The sequence below is a fragment of the Dromiciops gliroides genome, chromosome 2, assembly GCF_019393635.1.
Source record: "Dromiciops gliroides isolate mDroGli1 chromosome 2, mDroGli1.pri, whole genome shotgun sequence".
Classification (NCBI taxonomy): domain Eukaryota; kingdom Metazoa; phylum Chordata; class Mammalia; order Microbiotheria; family Microbiotheriidae; genus Dromiciops; species Dromiciops gliroides.
In genome coordinates, this window is record NC_057862.1 from 114,738,720 (window position 1) to 114,761,645 (window position 22,926).

Here is a 22,926-nt window from a genome sequence, read left to right on the forward strand (position 1 = left end):
TGGGGATGCAGTGGAAGCTCATCATTCCTTCGATTAAATTTATTTCTTTTGAATAAAGCACACCTTTCATAGGATATTCTTGTCGAGTCCAGTCCCACTAACTCTTGGTGTAATATATATATATATATATATACATATATATATATATATATGTACCTCCTTTAAAAGTTAACTTCTTGGGGGACACAGTGGATAAAGCACTAGCCCTGGATTCAGGAGTAGTTGAGTTCAAATCCAGCCTCAGACACTTGACACTTAGTAGCTGTGTGACCCTGGGCAAGTCACTTAACTCTCATTGTCCCGAAAAAACAAACAAAAAGTTAATTTCTTGTGATAATAACCTCTGTAATAACTTTATGTAAATAAAGTTGTTTCCTTGTGATCACAATTCAACTTTTCACTCTTTGTTAATTTATTGTTTATACTGTGGGCAACAATATCTAGATCCATAACCTTCTTCTATTTTCCAGTGGAGTAATGTCATCTTTGTAGTAGCCTCCTCTTCAGGATTAAGGAGAAAAAGTAGAGAAAAATAAAGTTAAGCTGAATGAGTACATTGTTGTTTTCATTCAGCAGATATTTGTATGCTGCAGTGGTAGTAAAGGATCTGCCAAAATTGAGTGTGTTCACAAGTATCCTTTCTGGGAGTGGTTCATAAACTCTCCAACTGGGGAACATTGTGTGTTCAGCCAACAGTTAGCCTTCATTCACAGCTAAATTGGGGTGGTGTTTGTTCTGGTTTCAAAACAGAGTGGAATCTGGGAAACAGCTGGCATCTAACTACTAGAGACTGATGGGATATGAGAGGTTATCTCTTTCACTCTTCTACCAGCACAGGAATCCATTTGAGAGAATGCTATACAAATGATCTCAAACAATGGAATGTTATAGACGAAATCTCTGATGGCTGTTTGCTCAATTTTGGGGATTGGGAGGGTGAAATATCATGGAGGAAGGAATAGGTTCAGGTCATATGTGGTTTTGGACCAGAAAGAACAATTGAGGAATTGAGGCCTCCCACTTTGCATGATTTAATTTAAATATTGCTACTCTTTATGAGTACTCATATTTTATTCCACTTTAGATAAGAGTTCATTATCTAAAAATAGCCATTTTGTGGTAGGGCATAGAAGGGCACAGTGAGACACAGTCACAATTACTAGGAGACAGATCTCATTTAAGGAAGAGTTTTCTAAAAATCAGAGCTGTCCAACAGTGGAATGGACTGTCTTGTGAAATGGTGAGCTCCCTGTCACTGGCAGAGTGACTATCTTTCACAGATGATGTAGATGAGGCTTGCAACATTCTTGACTACTTCCTAACCAAATTAAAATGTAATTGGGATATATTTAACAAAATACATACAAATACAGTTGTCATGGGGAAAATAGGGTAGGGGGTTTGGGTAAGGGTAGGAGTTTGGGATCCTTAGTAATTCCTCTTTAAAGAATTACACCCTCTTGCACACAAATCCAATAGAATAAGATAATAGTTTATTTAGAGCCTGGGGAAGGGAAACCAAGAGAGAAATCCTTGGACTTCTTCTCATGAGGAAAAAGGCATGGCACAGAGCATGGCTCTGAGATACCAATCTCCTCGAGTAGGAGACAGGCAGATACTTTTATAGAGGCCCGATGGTGGTCCGATGAGGTGATCTTCTGACTGTGGAAGGTTCCCCTATTGAGGGAGGACCATCCCCCACTGGTGGTGGCTGGAGGTGAGGGGTGGCTATGAATCTCTTGAGCCATCTCTCTTTCCTCCTCCCGCCACAAAGGCAGCAGCCACACATAATCTTATCTCCCCAGGGGTGAGGGAGACTGGAATGAAGGGGGGTGGTCCAGGAGCTAGCTCAGTCTGATCTGGTTCCACTTATCTCTTTAGGTGTGTTGGTCCTTTAATTTAGTTTCTCAAGGAGAAGGTTTTTGATGTGCCCCAGAGAACTTCTGGGGTGCTATGGGCCCATAACATAATGAACACAAATAACATTAATATATAGTTTTCTAAGTCAATTTATATCTCACAGAAATCCTAATATATGGTTTAATGACCCCCCTTTTCTGTTTAAACTTGACATCACTGATAGGATATTCCTGAATTGGAAAGTACATTGGCCTCTATATAACCTTTAAAGTCCCTTCCAACTTTGATTCCATTATTGTATGTACTTGAAATTAACTACAGTGGATTTGGAGCCAGCAAACTTGGATCTGAGGATCATGCAGCTTGTAAGTGTCTGAGGTCACATTTGAACTCGGGTCTTATTGTCTCCAGGCCCAGCATTCTATCTAATCTAATACCTTGCTGCCCCAGTGAGCTGTACAATGAGAACACTGGACTACAAGACCTTTACGGTCCCTTCCTGGTTTAAATCAATGATCTTATGTCTGGAGATTTAGCATCTGAATGTGAATTTTGAAAGAATGCTAATTAAAAGATAATTTGGGGGCAGCTAGGTGGCACAGTGGATAAAGCACCGGCCCTGAATTCAGGAGTACCTGAGTTCAAATCCGGCCTCAGACACTTGACACTTACTAGCTGTGTGACCCTGGGCAAGTCACTTAACCCCCATTGCCCCACAAAAAAAAAAAAGAAAGAAAAGAAAAAGATAATTTGGACTTGAGTATCTTCATTGTTGTTTTTATTGTTATTGTTTTGATTTGGAATTAGATTAGACTTGTAGCAAAATGAGAATCTTAAAGATAAGGAACTGAATGCCTCTGGTACCAAACAGAGGAGTTAGGATTTCTGTGTATTTGGAATTTAGAGAAAGCAGATTGTCATCCATAGAGTTACTCCAAATACAGGATTAAGGTTATTACAGAGGTAACACCAAAGTGGGCCTTGGAGATTAAGGGCTAGGGGGATCTCCAGCAGCCAGTAGGAGCGGGGTTGTAATCAGGTTCCAGGCTTCAGTCTTTGCCAGGGTGGTCAGCCTGGAGCATAGGGAGGGAGTTGCCGGTAAAGACGCCAAGAGGGAGTAAACCAAATTGTTCATCAGAAGACTCATTTTGGGATTCAGGAGCCTCAGGGAAGTCAGCAGTTTGTTGGGACCAAGTTTTACTGGAGTTTGCAAAAGACGAGAGGACTATTCTGTGTTTGTTTTCACTTTGAACCCACTGTGGGTTATTCATGCTCCAACTACACAGGGCTGTACTTGTCTAATAAACCCCGGGGCAATAGACATAGAAGGTGATTAAAGCCTGAGCAAAGAGAAAGTTCTAGAAAGAATTCATTATTTAACAAACAGTACCACGGTAAATGAGATCAAATGTACAGAAGTCCATTAATTAGAGGGGGTCAGAAATAAATGCAACTGCATTAATAATACAGAAATATGTTTTAATTACTTAGAGGAAGTGTGATGAAGTAGGAAGCACACCCGATTAGGAGATGGGGACCTGGGATTTTGTCCTGCCTCTGCAATCACCACTCCCTTGGGCTTTTTAGTTTTTTCATCTGTAAAATGAGGCAAAACTAGGGGACTCCTCAGTTGTCTGTCATCCATCTATAAAACTCAGAGACCTATCCATGATGTTACTTCCTTCTTAGATCTTGTGCATGACATCTGATAATGTGGTGTTGGATTTGAAATCCTGTGACTTAGCTTTCAAATCCACCTCTGCCATTTATTATGTGGATTAGTATTGGGCAAGTCTCTTCATCTCCCTGGGCCTCTTGTTTCCTCATCTATAAAATGAGATAGTTTGCTTCCTTTTATCCCCAAATCTATGATCCTGTGATCACATTCCTTCTCATTTGTCTACTTCCATCTTCCATCCGACTTCCTTGTGGACTGAGCCGCTGTGGTTAAGGTTAGCTTTCCCTGAGTATTTCTACTACTACATATTCCTTATGACATGTATTCTCTGTGGTACAAAGATTTGTTAACAAAATAGGAAATGTATCAAACAGAAAGTATATGTTCTAGTCAGAAGATGAAGTCTCTTGAATTGAATACATAATAAACAGTGATCAAGTTTAATAAACCAATTATTATTTTCAAGGTAGTAATGGGGTTTTCTTATTTTGATATTATCCACTTGACAAAATATATTCTTCCTCTCTCATTCTTTTGAGAAAAAAATTCAAGTGCCATGTCAGATTTATTTTGCATATTTTTCTCCTAAATATTCCATCCATCCCCAGTTTTGAGAATTCAAAAACAAAAACAACCTCTTTACCTATTAAAAAAAAAACAACAAAAACAACACATTCCTTTCCTACTTTCCTCCCAGGCAAGGTTGTGATTCATAGCACTACCTAGTCAGGATCTTGGACTTTTTATAATCAAAATTAAATGTGATGAAGTTGGAAAAGTTGGGAGTAAGGAGAACTGGGCTCTATTTCAGACTGTTAGTAATTAGCTGTGTGAGTCATTTTAGATTCTATGCATCAGTTTTCATATCAGTCATATCAATTATCAAGCATTAAGTATCTACTAAGTAGGAAACACTGGGCCAGGTGCTGGGGATAGAAATTCAAAAGCAAAACATGCCTTTCCTCAAAGAGCTTCCCTTCTATCAGGGGAAACAATATGCACTATATAGGTATGTGCAAAACAAATGCAAAGTGATTTGTTAGAGGAGGCTGCTAGTGGCTGGGGGTGGGTAGGAAACAGAGGTTGGGAAGGACTTCATGTACAAGGTGTTCTTTGAGTTAAGTATTCAATCTTAAAGAAGCTAGGGATTTTAAGAGGTGCAGGGGAGGAAGAAGTGTATTTTAGGCACTGGGAATGGTCATGTAAAGGCCGTGGGAAATGGAAGTGTTATGTATGAGGAAGAGTTAGAGGGACAGATTGACTGGACTGTAGAATACATAAAGGGGAATAGTATGTAATGAGACTTGAAAGGTAGGTTGAAGTCACGTTGGAAAGGACCTTAAATGCCAAATAGAGCAATTTATGCTTGTTCTTAGTGATATTAGAGAAACACCAGAATTTATCTAATAGGGCAATGCCATAGTCAGACCTGAACTTTAGGAAAATCACTAGGGTAGCTTTGTGGAGGAAGAGACCAATTAAAAGGCTGTTGCTATAATCTAAGTAAAGTGATGGGGGTGGGGCAGCTAGGTGTCACAGTGGATAAAGCACCAGCCCTAGATTCAGGAGGACCAGAGTTCAAATTCTGCCCCAGACACTTGACACTTACTAGCTGTGTGACCCTGGACAATTCACTTAACCCTCATTGCCTCGAAAAAAAAACAAAAGAGTGATGGGGGCCTGAAGTAGAATGGTGGCTGTAGTAGGTTAATGTGAAAGGTGTTATAAACTTAGAAATAATGAAGTTAGGCAGTTGAATGTATGTGTGGGGTGAAGGAGAGGGAGAAGTTTAGAATCAAACCAAGGTTATAAACAAGGCTTACTTGAAGTATGATGGTACCTTTGATGATAATATTAAGTGGGGTAGATTTTGAGAGAAAATACTAAGTTCTGATTTGGACATGCTCAGTTTGAGATGCCCAAGTTCCAAGATCAGAGGACCTGGATTAAAATTCTGTCTCTTTCATGTTTTATTTTTACCTGTGTCACCTTTAACTTCCACCTTTAACTTTGCTGGGCCTCAGTTTCTTCATTTGTGAAATGAAGGAGACAAAGGAGAGCCAGACAGAGACAGAATGAATCTCTTACAGAGCTAGCCTCCAAGGCCCTGGTTTGTCAGTTTGCTATGCCTTTTGAAGTGTTTCTTGGCTGCAGAAGGATCATGACTTAAGCTTTGCAGCCCAAATCTCTCTCCTTCCACCCCATAAAATAAGGTTAAGAAGGTAAGATCATAGGATTTAGCCCTGGAAGGGGTCTTCCAAATCACTTGCCAACTTCATCCTTTTACAGATGAGGAAAATGAAGCCCCGAGAGGCGGTGAAGTGATTTGCTTCAAATCAGAGATGAAGAAAGTGGGAGAGCCAGGGAATTGAACACAGATCTTTCTCATTCCCAAATAAGGGCTCTTCCCAAAACACCACAGTTGCCTCCCTATAGTTACCAGTTAGTTTGCAAAAGCAAAAAAAAAATCATAAAACCATAAGACCAGGGCTCTGTTTAGCATCTGAGTGTTTTATAGGCCAATTTGTCTAGAACGTAAAATGGAAAATAAAAAGAGCATGATGGTCGTTGCAAAGTTTAAACAAAGTTAGAGAGATCACCTTTTCAGAATTTAGCACAAATTCATGGAATGCTGGAAATGATGTCTTATTGATGCCGCATGAAAGAGCACAGATGGGAAAACATAAAGATGAGTGAGAATGTCTTGTGTAAATACAAAGTATCTTTCCAAAGGAAGACTTGAGTGTTGTTGTATAGAGTGGTTATCTCTGGTATTTGAAGGAATTATTGCTTATGTTATTTCCAGGATAAAAGAAATAATTCTACAACCACATTGATGGTAGGGATTGGGATGTGTAGAAACCACCCTCGATGCATTGCTTCATATGTTATAAAGTAGACAATCCAGAGTAGGGAAAAGAGTCATTATAATAAGAGGAGTCCTGGGTCTTGAGTCCTAGTCTCCATTCGGTCTCAGAACTATGTCTTTCTGGGCCTCATTCATTCATTCTAGTATTTATGTCTGTAAAATTAAAGGGTTGTATTCATTAAATGATCACCAAGGATTTTTAGAGTAAATTTCTTTGATGCAATAAAAAAAAAACCCAACTAGTTTCTAACTAGTTACAGCAAAGTCATTGTTAGGATTTAGCTGTTTAACAGTAGTCAAAATTCAGAATGTTAGTTGGGAGATAGGAGGAGAGGAAAAATGGTATGTGCTACTGGAGGCCACAAACAATACTCACTTTTTCCTCCTCTAACTACAGAAACAGAAAAAGCCTTTTATGAGGTTATTGGGAAGGAGAGAGGAGGGTGCTTATTGCTGACGTCAGCCTGACCCCAACCTGGCCAGTGGATGGATCCCTGTTACTTTTCTGACTTTGGGAATCTAGAGGTTCTCTCCTGTTGGACAACTTTGGGTTCCATGGCCCCATATGGACGTGTGATCTGCCTGCCTTCTAGTCAGCTGCAGATTGGGGATGCCATGAGGCAGAAATGAGACTTGTCATCCTTTCTTTTTTTAAAATAATAAACATTCTTAATTTCAGTTATGAATTCCAAATTTTATCCCTCCCTTCCTCTCTCCCCTCCCTCCCTCTCTAAGGCAATAAGAAATCAGATATAGGTTATACATGTGCAATTATGTAAAAAATGTCCATATTAGTCATTTTTTATAAGAAAACTTGAATAACAGAAAAAAATGAAAGAAAGTGAAAAATAGCATCTTCAGCCTCTTTTCAGGCAATATCAATTCTTTCTTTGGAGGTGGATAGTATCCTTCATCATTAATCCTTTGGATAATTGTGTTGCTGAGAATAGTTAAGTCATTCACAATTCTTCATCAAACAATATTGCTGTCTCTTTGCATAACTTTCTCCTGGTTCTTCTTACTTCACTATACATCAGTTCATATAAGTCTTTTCAAGCTTTTCAGAAATCATCCTGCTTGTCATTTCTTATAGCACAATAATATTCCATCACAATCATATACCACAGCTTGTTTAGCCATTCCCCAGCTGATGGGCATTCCTTTGATTTCCAATTCTTAGCCACCACAGAAAGAGCTGCTATAAATATTTTTGTACAAATAGGTATTTTTCTCTTTTGGGGGGATGTCTTTGGGATCTACACCTAGCGATGGTACCCTTTGTTCATAGTTCCAAATTGCTCTCCAGAATGGTTGGATCAGTTCACAACTCCAACAACAGTGGTTGTCATCCGTTTTTAAAACTGGTTTTATGTGCCTGCTTCAGAGGTGAGAGTAGAGAGTATCAGGGCTTCTTTGCCCTGACCACTGAGCTTCGTTTCACTGTTAAGGAATCCCATTCCACAACCTCAGAGGTACAGAGAACCCTGACTGAGGACAACGTGGTTCATAATTCCCACATCAGAGGACCTCGGTTCACCTTCCATTGTGAACATTCGCTAAGTTAATTAATACTCACTTACTGTATGCCAGGAACTGTACTAAGCACTGGGGTTCCAAAAAGAAGCAAAAAACAAGTCCCTTAATGGGGGAGACAACATGCAGGCATACAACTATACAAAGCAAGCTATGTATAGGAGATAGAGGAAATAATTAACTGAAGAAAGGCACTTAGAATTAAGAGGTGTTGGGGAAAGCTTCCAATAAAAGAATTTTTAGTTGGGACTTAAAGGAAGTCATTATCCAGAGTTGAGGGAGAAGAGCATTCCAGGAATGAGGAATAGCTAGAGAAAATGCCTGTAGCCAAGAGCTAGGTATTGTTCATGTAACAGCCAGGAGGCGATTGTCACTGAATTAAAGAATATGTGCCAGGGAGTAAGGTGTAAGAAGGCTGGAAAGGTAGGTGGGAGCTGGGTTTTTAAGGACTTTGAATGCTGAATAGAGGGTTTTATAGTTGATACTAGAGGCAATAGGGAGCCACTGGAGTTTATTAGGTAGGGCGGGGGTGGGGGTGGGGAACATGGTTGGACCTGCATTTTAGGAAAATCACTTTAGTGGCTGAATGGAGAATGAATTGGAATGAGGAGAGATTTGAGGCAGGCAGACCCACCAGCAGGCTAATGCAGTAATCCAGGCATGAGGTTATGAGGACCAGTACTGGAGTGGTGTCAGAGTCAGAGGAGAGAAGGGGGCATATTCGAGAGATGTTGCAAAGGTGAAATTGAGAGGCATTGGCAGCAGATTGGATATGGGAAGTGAGAGATAGGGAGGAGTCCAGGATTGCTGGCTCCTAGGTCGTTAGCCTGAGGTACTGGGAAGATGGTGTTATCCTTGATAGTAATAGGGAACATAGGGAGGGATGGTTTAGGGGGAAACATAGTGAGTGCTGTTTTGGACATGATGAATTGAAGGTGTCTACTGAACTTCTAGTTTGAGTGGTCTGGAAGGCAGTTGGAGATACCAGATGGCTAATCAGCAGAGATCTCAGTGCAGCATAGGTAGATTTGAGAATCATCAGCAAAGAGATGGTAGTGACTTCTATGATCTTGAGAAAGTTACAACTTCCTTACTTTAATTTCCTATCCGCAAAATGAGAGATCTGCAGCATATGGCCTCTGAGTTTTTCAGGTCTAGTTCTTCTATCCAGTCACTCTTCTTTCTGTTCCCACTCCTTTCCCTTTGTTCTTTCTCAATCACCTTGCAGCTCTTGGAGCTAACTGCCCTTCCCAATTCTCTTAGCTAGAAGGTCAATGATAATCATGAAAAGGTGGGTATAGGAGGAGCCTGTGTGGTAGAGCAAAAAGAACATTAGAATGAATATTGGATGACCTGAGTGTGAATGCTCTCTCCTTCATTTACTGCTTGGTGTGATCTACGAATATGACTTAATGCTTTTGTTTATTGAAAATATTGTTAAAAGTTTTTTTGTGGATCTGTGATATGCCTGGGTGATTGTTGGGGAAAGGGCTTGATTTACTGTATTGGGAAAATATATTCATAACCTACTTTTTTTTTTTGGTGAGGCAGTTGGGGTTAAGCAACTTGCCCAGGGTCACACAGCTAGTTAGTGTTAAGTGTCTGAGAATGGATTTGAACTCAGGTCCTCCTGAATCTTTGGCCGGTGCTTTATCCACTGTGCCACCTAGCTGCCCCTGCATAACTTACTTTTAAGTTTAATCTATAGTATTAATACTTCATTAAGTCTAGATAATCAATAATGGAGCAAATAAGCCCTAATTTGTAGCCAATTTCCTGGGCGTAAATGCTCACATTGAAAATTTAACAATCTGTTCTCCAGAGCTGGTTAGAGCTGGCTCCAACAGACTCCTGATTATTACTATTATTATTATTATTATTATTATTATTATTATTATTATTATTATTATTATTATTATTTGACCAGACCTGCAGTTTTATCAGTATTGGGAGCTCCATGTGAGGGACTTCCTTTACCAGTACAGATAAGCACTTGCTCTCCAATTTAGATAGAGACTTAGGTCAGGGGTTCTTATGGACCCCTTTGGCAGCTGGGTAAAGACTATAGATTTCTTCTCAAAATAATGGTTTTAAATGCTTAAGATAAAATACATAGAATTGCAAAGGAAACCAATTATATTGAAATACAGTTATTGAAATATTCAAAGTTCTAAGTTCATGGACGCCTTTGGGGTTAAGAACTACTGTTTTAACACAAAACAAAACAAAACAAAACAAAACAAAAAACTACTGTCTTAGAAAGTTGCTTGGGCCATTGAGAGAGGTTAAGTTACTTGCCCAGAATTAGTCAGTATAGGTCAGGAGTGGGATTTGAACCTGACCCTGAGGTCAGCTCTCTAATCCACTATGCCACCTTGCCTTGAATCCTTCTTTTTATTATTAAGTATTTGGAAAGTGGTTTAGGGAAGAGGGACCAGACTTTGATTGATTAACCTCAGAGAGAAGAATTGGGGATTATGGATGAAAGTTGCAAAGAAGTCCTATTAGGCATAAAATAAGGAAAACTTTCTAACTGTTACAAGTATTCCATAGTGAACTGGGTTGTCTCTGACAAGTAGTGAGTTTCTCCTGCCTAGGTATCATCAAGCTGAAGTTGGTTGATCACTTGTTGGGTATGTAGAAGAGGGTATTCTTGTTCAAATATGGGTTGGATTCATTGGTCTTTGAGGTGTCCCTTCCAGTTCTGAGATTCCAGTAAGATGACACAAACATGAAAAAATAACTACAGCTCAAGGCAGTGTATAAAAAATACCAAATGAATAATTAGCATTTTCATGGGAAAGAAGAGGGAGCGGCTACTACCAGCTTAATTCTAGGGCCATCCCCTTGCCTAGAATGCTCTCATTCCTTCCTCTTTTCTGCCTATTGGCTTCCTTTAAGTTCTAACTAAAATCCCATCTTCTACAAGGAGTTTTTCCCAGCCCCTCTTAATTCTAGTGCTTTTTCTCTCTTAATTTTTTCCTATTTATCATGGATATAGCTTACTTATGCATATTTGTTTGCATGTTGCCTCTCCATTTGATTGTGAACTCCTTGAGGGCAGGGACTGTCATTTGCCTCTTTTTCTATTCCCAGTCCTTTGCACATTGCTAAACACATTGCAGTTACATAATAAATGCTTATTGACTGACTGGACTGCTTAGATAAGGCAATGGAGAAGGTAACATTTTTGTTGAATCTAGAGGGATAGATGGTGAGAACCATACCTTGAAGAGCTTTCAATGCCAGATTACGTGGTTGGACTGTACTGTGCATGATAAGCTAAAATATAAAGATTTTAAAACAAGGAAATATGGGAATGAAAGTGTTGTTTTAATAAATTTAAAATACCCAAATACACTAGAGATGGGGAATCTGAAGCTGGAGAGACCATTTAGGAGGCTAATGTAATGGTTTGGATAAGAAGTAGAGTGTCCAGCCTATGGTGCTGCTAGTAAAAATGGAATTTGGGGGAGAAAATATGTGAAGGAAAAATTGACAGGCTTTGGGGAGTGATCAGATAATGGGATAATGAAGAGGAGAGAGTCAAAGAGAGATAACATTCTCTGAGACTGGGTCACTGGCAGAATGATAGCACTATTTTTAACTAGCCAGTAAGATCCTGCTTAGTGCTGCTGCAGGTAGCATATAGCTTTGGAAATGAAGTGACTTACTATTTTACTTCAAACAAGTCAGAACATCTACAGACCTGGAAACCTATTTCATTCAGCAAATGGAACATCTAGAGATTAGAATTAAAACAACAATAAAAAGAACTAATGTTAGACAACAGTGCAGAATTCATTGGAGTGGTGGGGAGGGGGAGTAGTGGAAGGGCAATATTTCTATGCACTGAGTCTCTGTGAAGTCAGGAGTTTGGAACAGAGCATCTCTTAGACAGCTTCTATATCTGATGGTCTGTGAGCTTCTGAGTGTCTCCAGAAAATGCTATATTACTAGGAAAGGGAGTATGGTAGAGTACAGTCATGTCAAACTCAAATGGATCCCAGCTTGCTGTGTGTTGTCATAGAAAACCACAAATTAACATTAGCTCTGTTGTATTGTATTTTTATTAAACATTTCCTGATTTCAGTGTGCTGGGTGGGAGAGGGGAAGGGCACTTTAGAAACATCTGTGATGTAGAGTAATAAATTTGGAACCCTCTGAACCCTAGAATATCTGAGTTTCTATTACACTTTAACCTTTGACAAGTCAGTGAACATCACTCTCTTAGTGTCTTCATCTGCAAAATGAACCTATTGGACTCAGTGGCCTAAGATTCCTTCAAGCTCTAAATCTGTAATCTTGGGATCCAAGTGAAAATGACTAAGTGCAGGAGGCAGCTAGGTGGCTCAGTGGATAGAGCACTGGTCCTGGATTCAGGAGGACCTGAGTTCAAATCCAGCCTCAGGCACTTGACACTTACTAGCTGTGTGACCTTGGGCAAGTCACTTAACCCCAATTGCCTCACCAAAAATAAAAAATAAAAAGATTAAAAAAAAGAAAATGACTAAGTGCTATGAGATCAGAGGAGGAAGATATTTGGGGGAGCAGCAATGATCACAGAAATATTCATGAAATTGAAAGTGATTAAACTGGATCATGAAGGATAGGTAATAATAATTATAATTCATATAGACATATACATATTATGTGTGCTAAGGTTTGTAGAATGCTTTAAATATATTTCCTCATGTTATTTTCACAACCCTATGGAATAGGTACTATAGCTATTATCCCCCCATTTTTACAGAAGAGGAAACTGAGGGTGAGAGGGAGATTAAGTGATTTGTCTGTGGTCCCATAACTAGTAAAGGTCAGAGGTGGAATTTGAACCTTGGTCTTCCTGACTAAATGTAGTTCTGCTGCCACTATTCCATAATGCCTCTCAGTAGCATTAGGATTGATGGCCTAATGATTCATTCAGGAACAAATACCCTCCCTGCTTATCTTCCTGCCCTAGTATCAGCACTGTTCATTTTGACATCAATTCATCCCTGGTCAAATTTCCTACTACTCCTCTCTGTTGGTCTCAGACTTGACCCCTATTAATTATACACCATTCCGGCCTATTTTCTCCTCCCATCAAGCCAATGCACTGCTAGCCAAACATCCCCTCCGGCCAACTAATATTTGTCTCCCTTTGCTGTGTTTGATTCTGCACCTGACTAGTTCTCCTATTCTCACTTTGTTCCCCATTCATGAGAGAAAATCATTTTTCCCTCATTCACTCCCTGCCTATTCAGACATGTGGTGCCCCTCTCAGCAAGTGACTGTCAGGGAAAGATTGGGGTTTATTGGATAAACAAGTGACTAGAGTTGGGGGAGGAGGTGAGTTTCTTATGTGTTAAGTAAGAGGACCAGTGTGGGAAATGAGACTATGTCAGCAGGGAAGCAGACTATGGGAAGCATAAAAATTTTAGGACAGAGGAAATTAGAAATTTGGAAGGGGCCTTAGGGGCCATCAAGTTCAACTCCCTAATTTTAGAGACAAAGAAGCGAGGCCCTAAAATAAGTGACCCAAAGTCATCCAGTTAATTAGTGACAGAGCCAGGACTAGGATTTGTTAGGCCATCAGTGAGGGTTTACAGTGGATAGTCACATAATAATAATCATCTAGTCTTTGGCAAAGATCTAGTTTATGGTACCCATTTAGCACAATAGATATTCAGGAAATATTTGTTTTATGTATGCATACATGATTATGTATGCATGCATGATTGAAAGATGCTTCAGACTTTCTTGGCGGGGTTGGGGAGAGAAGACCATATGTATACATCATTCTTTATCAGAATGACAGTTCCACGTCTTGTAATAATCATGATATATCACTTTCACATTTCTAAAGTACTTTCCACATAACAATCCTGTGAAGTAGTTACTCTAAGTATAATTAGTTCCCATTTTACTGATGAGGAAACAGACCCACAATATCCTCCCACAATAAGCTTCAGAGCAGGGTTTTCAACCTCGGTTCCCAGACGCTGGTCTAGTATGGACAGTAAGAGGGGTAAGTCCTCTAGCAATACAGGTAGTCTCAGGAAGGAGGTAAGCCAGGATATTGCATGATATTGGTTTGATCTGAGAATCTGCTTCTTTGTAGCTTATCCCTTCTGAGGACACAAAACTCTGTATTTCCTTATGCATATGTATGTTTTATCTTCCAGTAGAATGTAAGATACTTGAGGGCAAAGGTTTTTTCTTTTTCTTTTTTTTCTTTGTATCCAAAGCATGTATCACACATGCTTAATAGGTCCTTATTGAATAAGTTAAGTTGAATAAAGTTAACCTTGTAACATTTGATCAGGGCTGGGCCACTCAGACACAACATAGCCTCTGATTTGCATTCAGACTCAACATAAAGGTTTTTAAAACCTCACACAGATGGTTGTTATGCTACAGAAGTGAGAAAACAAGGCAATGGAAAATTGGAAAATGAATATCAAGAGGCAAGAATCTGAATCCTGCTGGAAAATAAAAATACAGGGTGCCAAATTTGGACGATCACTGTGATATAGGCAACAAGTAGTTTTCATTTTTCTAGGCTCTCTAATATTTAATTTCTTGGAAATCAGTAGTCCTCCTTAACTGCCAGACAAATGCAACGCCTGCTTTAACTGGGAATCTCACTCCTGACATCTTGTGGCTGCTGCTGAAAATCTCTCCTGCTCCCATAGAGCCTTTCCTTTCCACTTAAAGGCATCTGTTCATGATTCATCTTGGAATGTCTTTTCCCCATGTTTCCATCGTCTTTTACATGGGTGGTGTGATCCCTGAGACCTGAATGTGACTGGGGTGATCTTTTCTTTTAGGTAAGAGCAGAGAAGTCTCCGGGGGCATACTTCCTGCCTGAGTTTGCCCTTTCTCCCCAAGGAAGTTTTCTTGAAGACACGACGGGGGAACAGTTCCTCACTTACCGTTATGATGATCAGGTCGGTAAATGATGTAATAATAATTGGACCTGGCTTGATTATGCAGTAATTGGAATTAAAAGTAAAATCTCCTACAATAGATCCTACTTTTCTACTTCCTACTGATCCTACCTGATACATAACTTGAGTCATGAAGAAATGAAAGGTCATTTGTTGTTGAAATATTATACAGACTTACATTCAAACATGAAAATAGTGTGAAAATTCATTTAAAATATTTTTATTTGGGGCTGGGGGCTGGGGAGGGAGAAAGAATACTTCTATAAACAGATTAGGTAACCCAGTTCACATTTTTTGAAATGTGTCTGCCTGAATAGGGTGCAGTGGTTTGTTACACAGCCGGGAACCTTTCACCATGTTGGAATTTTACTGGTGTTACAATTTATAGCTCTAGTTAATCCAGAAATCAGTGATCCTACACGTTTTAATATGAGAACTTCAGAGAAACTAATTGAGAGGGGGAGTAAGGTATAAAATTGGGTGTCTGGAAAATAACAGGTCATGCATCTTATAATTAAAGAGTGGTAATGACTTCTCCAGTACTCCACAGATACATTATATTTAGCATAACAACAATATAAAAAGATTTTCTAAAAAGAGAAAGAAACCCCATTAATCCAGGGGGAAAGGGCTAATTCAGAGCTGGAAAGTGTGTGGCATACAGTAAAAATGGACTCAAAGCACATTGTTTTCCAGAAGCCCTACTGAACACCATGTGTGATCTGCTAGCATGACATTCATAGGTACTTAAAATAGGTTTCTTTTAATTAAACCAAAGGAATAGGGTAAGACTAACAAGGAGTCAGAACTACGGTCCCAAACTTCAAAGAAAATATTTAAAATATCATTTTACCCTACCAGGTAGACCTGATCTATGTGGAAATCAGCAGTTAAGGTATATTTTTCAGTGGAAACATTCTAAGCAGATTCAGGGAGAGAGAAAAGGTACATGTTTGGGGTTGAGAATTTTATATCTTGGGAATCTTTGTCACTATAGGTGCACAAAATTTCTTTTCTCTTATTCGTCCATTCACCACAGAAAACTGAAAATCCAAAATGCATAGTAGTTCCTAGATGCTACTTATGATTTTTGGGGGGGGGGCGGAGTGAGGGAGCTAGACAGCAGTACCACGTATTACAAACAATGAATTTTTGCCTTCTCAATATCATATGATAGAATCATCACAGCACAAAGTTCCACCCTTGTCAGATGCTGTAATGCAGGAGGAAAGGGCATATAGCCTATCTGATCTTACAAGTGAATGGGGCTTGTCCAGGTTTATATAAAGAATGCCAGTTATATTTTCCAAACTCAAATACGCAGAGGAATATATGAAGATGTGGGTACCAGTGACCCTGCTGGGAATAAGAAAAAGTGGACCTGAACACCAGGGGACCATCTAACCTGGTCTCCTCATATTATTGATAAGAAAACTGAGGCTTAGGGTGGAAGTTTTCAGGGGATTTTCAGGTTGATTTCCCTAAAACTGAACCATGGACATCAGGAATACACAAAGGAGCTATGATTTGATAAGTGGGACCTCCCCTTACTAATGCATATCTGTAGCATGCCTGTGCCTTGCTTGATAATCCCATAGGTGGTACTGGGAGCAGACAGAAGCAAAGTAGCTTGCTTAGGGCTCCAAAGCTATTGAGAATCAAAGGCAAAATTTGAACTTGGCTCTCTCTGACTTTAAGTGCTCACTGTATCCAGTTATAAAATATTACTAATTGATGGATCCCATGGAAGAGAAATCCTAGTGAACCTTCAGGTATTCCAAAGTGAGGAAAAAATAACACAGGACCGTAGTAGGTACTGTTTAGAGGCAATAACTTCTTCATGTAATCACATGTGTAACAAGGAGTGTTGGTAGCAGAGCTATCTCTGAGTTAACTCAGAGCTTTTTCATGGGACGAGAGCTTGACAGGGGTTCCAAAAACAGAATTCAAAGAAATCTTCCCCTTAAGGAAGCTCTAGGAAATAGGACACTATTCTTTAGAAGTATTAGACTGACAGAATTAGAGATTGCTTTGAAGGGTGAATCATTTGGGTTAGGACCATGTGATTGGCCAACAAAGATTCAATCTGGAGAGGTAGTGTATGGCTTGATGGGATGGACTAGGTTTGTCAGAAGATTTGACTTTGTAATTGATAGCTATGTGGTTTTCAGCAAGTTGCTAATCTCTCAGAGGCTTGGTTTTCTCATCTTTAAAAAAGGCATAATGCTACCTGTACTAACTAGCCTATAGGGTTGTTGTGGCTATAGGACTTTCCAAATCTTAAGGCACCGCATGAATGTGAGCTATTATGATTTAGTATGGAATAAAGGGGAAGAGCATGGGATTTGGTGAGAGAACTGAGTTTGAATGTCAGTCCTGACACTTAGCTCTGTGACAAGAAGCAAATCACTTCACCTCCCTGAGCCTTGTAAAATAGATCTGATGCGTTATATCACTGCCTCCCTCTTAGAATGACTGTGTGAGAAAGTGGTTTCTAAGACTATAGGGCTATGTAACCAGCTCAGTCATTGAATGTTAGAGGTGGAACCTTTTTTTTTTCTTTTTTGTGGGGAAATTGGGGTTAAGTGATTTGCCCAGGGTCACACAGGTAGAATGTGTCAAGTGTCTGAGTTCGGATTTGAACTCAGGTCCTCCTGAATCCAGGGCTAGTGCTCTATCTACTCCTCCACTTAGCTGCCCCTAGAGCTGGAACCTTTGAGATCAACTGGCCCAATCCCCTCATTCTGTTGATAAGGAGACAGGCTTAGAGTGGGAAAGCTATGGGGGACCTAGTGGTGAAGTGGGAAGTGCTGAACTTGGAGTCATGGTACCTAAGTTTGAATCCTATCTCTGCTCCTACTACCTATCAGTCAGCCAGTAAATATTAAGCACCTACTATGTGCCAGGCACTACGCTAAACACTGCAGATACAAAAAAAAGATCCAAAAGATAGTCCCTGCAGTCAAGGGACTATCAAGGCACTCCTGTCAAAATTTAATGGGGGAAACAATAAGCAAGCAAATATATACAAACAGGTGATACATAGGAAAAATAGGAAATAATTCAAAGAGGGAGGAGGATGGTGGAATTAAGAGCCCCTAGGAAAGGATTCCTGTCGATAATAAGATTTTAGTTTGGTCCTAAAGGATGCCAGGGCACACACTACCTGTGTCACTGGAGACAGCATGGTACACTAGAAAGGACACCAGCTTTGGCATCGAAGAATTAGGGTTCCAATTACATCTCTGCTATTTACTAGTTGCGTGACTGTGGGCAATTCACCTACTTCCTGGCTTGCTCAACATCTCTCTTGTAGGTACCCCTCTTTGTACCCTCACAGGTATAGCCCTAGTTACAACTCTTCACCCCCTGTTTTCCTCCTTTCAGGGCTGTCCCTGCTCCAGTCTGTCCTCTACTCATATAGCTGCCAAAGTGATTTCTCTAAAGTGAAGATCTGACCGTGTCACTCACCAACTTAATTTATTCCATAGGCTCCCTGTTACCGCTGGGGTCAAATATCACATGGGATCTTTTGTCATTTTAAGCCCTTAATAACCTGACTTCAGTCAACTAACATTTATTAAGCACTGACTATATGCCAGTGCTGAGCAAAGAAAGAAAAGCAAAAACCAGCCAGGCCCTATTCTCAAGGAGCTCACTGTCTAAAGGGCAGAAAGTATGTAAACAACTATATATAGACACTGGGGGTAATTTCAGAGAGAATGGAAAGTCCCTTGAAAATGATAAAGCTCTCTGTGCATGTTACTTATGACTATCACATTATTCCCTTTTACATATTATACACTTTAAGCAAACTGAACTTTGTACCATTCCTCAAACATGACCTTGACTCTTCATCCCAAATCCACGCCTTCGTACTGGACCCCACCCCCCTCTGCCTAGAGTGCATCCCTTCTTCATTTCCACATTGTCGAATTGATTTCTTTCATGACTCAGCTCCTCTACTACCTGTTCTTTCCTGCTAAGAGTACCTTCCTTCTAGGAATTGCCTTGTATTGATTTTATGTATGCCTATACACATGTACACATTGTCTCCGCAAAAGAATATAATCTCTTGAAGAAAGGGAGTTTTGCTCTTTCCTTTGTATATGTAGCACCTAACAAAATGACTGGTAAGTAATAGGCACTTAAGAAATGCTTGTTGGGGGCAGCTAGGTGGCGCAGTGGATAGAGCACTGGCCCTGGAGTCAGGAGTACCTGAGTTCAAATCCGGCCTCAGACACTTAACACTTACTAGCTGTGTGACCCTGGGCAAGTCACTTAACCCCAATTGCCTCACTAAAAAAAAAAAAAGCTTGTTGACTGACTAACTGACTACAAAATAAGGGGGTTGGATGAGATGGCCTTTAAGATCCCATCCAGCTCTAAATTCAGTCGTATTGTGATCCACTGAAGTCACTTAACCTCTCAGAGAGTCCTCAGTTTCCTCAGCAGGAAGATGAGGGGATTGTACGAGATGACTGCCAAAATCCTTCCAGCTCTAGTTCTCTGATCTGAAGTCACTTGTCTATGATCATACAAGTGGTTTAGTGACAGAGCTGGGAAAAGAAACCTAATCATATCTTACTCTGTCAGGCTCATGACCTTTGGGTCCACACCGTGCTTCTTACTAAATGAGAAGCTTTTCTATAGCTGTTCCCTTTGAGTACAAGAAACTTTCTCATTAGATATATGGAAATTCTACTTGGGCTGTAAAGGTGTCTGTCTGGCTGTTAGAAGAACAGTTTCATTGTGGGATTTAGCCATTAACTTCCAAACAGAAGGTACCTAAGGAGGATTTCTTAGAACCATCCCAGTTCCAGAATTGTTTTTTGTCATAAAGAAAAACAATTAGAAACAGGAATTGATATGCTTTGTACATGTATCTCTTAATGAGTTTTTAAGTAAGTGTTTTTTTCATAAATGCATTAGTGAGAAGACCTTCAGTTCATCTCAGGATGTCTCCTAGATTAAACATCTGGAAAACTAATAACGTAAGGAATAGTAAAACACAGCTGCAATGTGGGCTACATTTAACAAGACCCATAAAAAAAAGGCCAATACATATCATGCTTGGGGGTGAAGCAGTTTCTATTGAAGTCAGTATTTGTTCAACCTAATTGAATAAATCCAAGCAGAATAGTCTTCATTACAGTGTATTAATTGGATGGTTTTTCTTCACGAGGACGGCTTCAGTATGTGTTCCGGCTCATCCATTTAATAAAATACTTGAAGAATAAGCGAATTTCAGTGCTGGAGAAAACCTTAGCAATAACCAAGTCCAACCCTCTGCTTTTCAAACATGTGGAAACTGTATCCCAGAGAGCTTAAGTTTCTTGCCTAAAATCACCCATCTAGCTAGTGGCAAAAGTTGGATGATAGACTTTGCTCTATTATACTTCTTTCCTGCATAAACAAATTGGAGCCCTGAATTTTTGTTTTCATAAAATGAATTCTATGGATCCTGTTGTCTAACAAGGATTTGAAGATTGAAGACTAGTAGACTACTTTATTGGGTTACACTTAGCTCCTAGCAAGAATTAGGAATCATATCAATTAGAGATATTCTAAGAATTATCCAGATGTGTTAACTCCTCCTACTCTGAAACCCATTTTTAAAATGTCAAGATATTAAAATTCAATATTAATTATCAAAGTGCTTCTTTCTATAAATGAACATATACTTTGAAAATTTAATCCATTTAGTATGTAGTAAAACTATTTCAATGAAGTGCTTATAAATTTCTTCCTTGACTGGTGCAACATTGAAATTACATTTGGGTAAAGTTTGGTCTAGAATTAATAGATTTTTGGAATTGCTACTAAACAATTGAATTTTGGTAGACTTAGAAACTGGGAGTCTCAAGTTCAGAATTTTATTTTTTGTTCTGTTGCAAATGAGAGAATTATTATTCTGGTTAAACTTTCTAGTGGTTCATTCTCCATTTTTGTAAACTGAGGTCAGTGGGGATGTTCCCCAACCAGTATAATCATTTTAAGGCCTAAAGTCAATTGAATAGGAATAAATGTAAAGTCTAACACCTGGGTTCAAATAATCAACCACACACCTACAAGATGGGGGAGGCATTGTTAGAAAATAATTCCTGAGAAAAATGCCTTCAGATCTTAGTGGACTGTAATCTCAATTTATCAGTAATTAATATACTCTCAGGCTACATTAATTGAAGCGTGTAGTGTCCAAAATGAGGGAGGTATAGGCTAACTCTGTCCTGACTAGATCACATTTGGAAAATTGGGTTCAGTTCTAGGTGCCACATTTTAAGTAGGACATTAACATTAAACTGGAGGTCATTCACAGGAAGGGAAGAAAGATTTTGAGAGGACTCAAAAAACTCTGTCATACAGGGATCTGTTGGAAAAAAAACTGGAGATGTTTAAGCTGGCAAAGAGAAGATGGGGGGGCAGGGAGAGGGAATGACATGATTGTTTTAAGTATTTGAAGGGCTGTCATATGGAAGAGGGATTAGATTTGTTTGGTTTGGCCCCAGAGGGCAGAAATAGGAGTAATGGTTGGAAGTTTCAGAGAGACAGACTTTGGCTCAATATTAGGAAATCTTCCTGAAAAATTAGAGCTATTCAAAGATAGAATGGACTGTCTCAGGAGGTAGAAGGTTCCATATCACTGGAAAGCTACAAATACAGTCTGAATGATGACTCGTCAGGGAAGTCATAGATAGGATTCATCCTTTTTTTTTAGGACCTGACTAGATGACCTCTGAGGTCTCTTTCAACACTGAGATTCTATTGTTATTCTGTGATTCTTTTTCCTCCTTCCACTATACAGAGATCAAGCCTAGGTAAATAGGTGTTTAGGCAGTCACTGTTAATTGATTTGGAGGACCAGGGAACAAGTTCATGGTTCTGATAATTAACACTTGTATGACCACAAATAAGATGCTAAGTTACTTTGAGCACCTGGTTCCTCTCCAAATTGAAGATAATAATGTTTATACTACCAGTGTCACAGAATAATAGCTGAGAAAAATCAGTTTATTAGCTATTACACACCACACAAATATTTCAGCTTTTTATTTTGATTATAAGCCTTTCATGATCCCTGTATTATTTCACTTTCCTCTTTGAAATTAGTTTAAATTTATCTGTACACATGTTATACCCCTTTATTTCAGTGTAAACCCCTTGAGGACCAATTCCTAGTACAGTTTTGGGTACATAGCAGACAGTAAATGCTTATTGTAAATTGAAATAAAGCACAGTTTGAGATATTTTATTGTTGGAGATGTTCTTTTATTCCTCCTTATCTTTTGAAACTTATTGTTCTCCTCTCATTACTGGATACCTGTTCCCTTATTGGCTATTCATTACTCATTCATAATTTATATGCAGATGTTTATTATCTGTATTATAGGGATCATAGGCTTTACAAATGGAAGAGACTTACTTGCATTGGAGGAAACTGAGGATCAGAGAGGTAACATGACTTGACCAAGGTCACACTGGTAGAATCAGGATTTGAACCAATCCATTGTGCTTTTCATAGTATTGTGGTACCTCTTAATTCTGTATCTCTAGTCCTAAATTATGTTCCAGTCTATAGTCCCACTGTTCTCTCTCTTCTACCTCCTGTTTACCTAAAACCTGCTTACCTTTTCCCCTAACAATTCATTATTTTCTTCATTAATACTGTCATTATCACTACCATCCTTTGAATGACTGTTTGATCCATGGAGACTGTTTGTTCCATGGAGACAAGTTTCCCAAAGTAATAGTTTTGATTTTACTGTCCTCTGTGTTTTTTTCTAGGTTTGGTCTTTGTCCTAAACTGCTACCTATGCTACCCTATCAAAACTTGTATTACTGGTACTAGACAGGGCCCAGCATATTATAAGTTCTTAATAGGTGCTTGTTGATTGACCCATTGACTGACTACATTTAACCTTCACATTCATACTTTTTCTCAATATTTTCCAAATCTTAGCTTTCATCTAGGTTGTTCTTCTCTCCTTTCATTTAAACTATTGTCATATGTTCTTTGCAGTCTACTTTCTTCCCATCTGTTTATCCTGTGGCAC

General features: G+C 39.2%; 1 protein-coding gene across 1 annotated transcript in view; it reads left to right on the forward strand.

Annotated features, from left to right (window-relative positions):
• ADAMTSL3 (ADAMTS like 3) overlaps positions 1–22,926 on the forward strand; it is a 584,778-nt gene that overhangs the window by 71,974 nt on the left and 489,878 nt on the right. Inside the window, exon 3 of the mRNA XM_043989606.1 lies at positions 14,753–14,872. Within this exon, the coding sequence (XP_043845541.1) occupies positions 14,753–14,872 (120 nt within the window). The remainder of the gene's footprint in view (positions 1–14,752; positions 14,873–22,926) is intronic.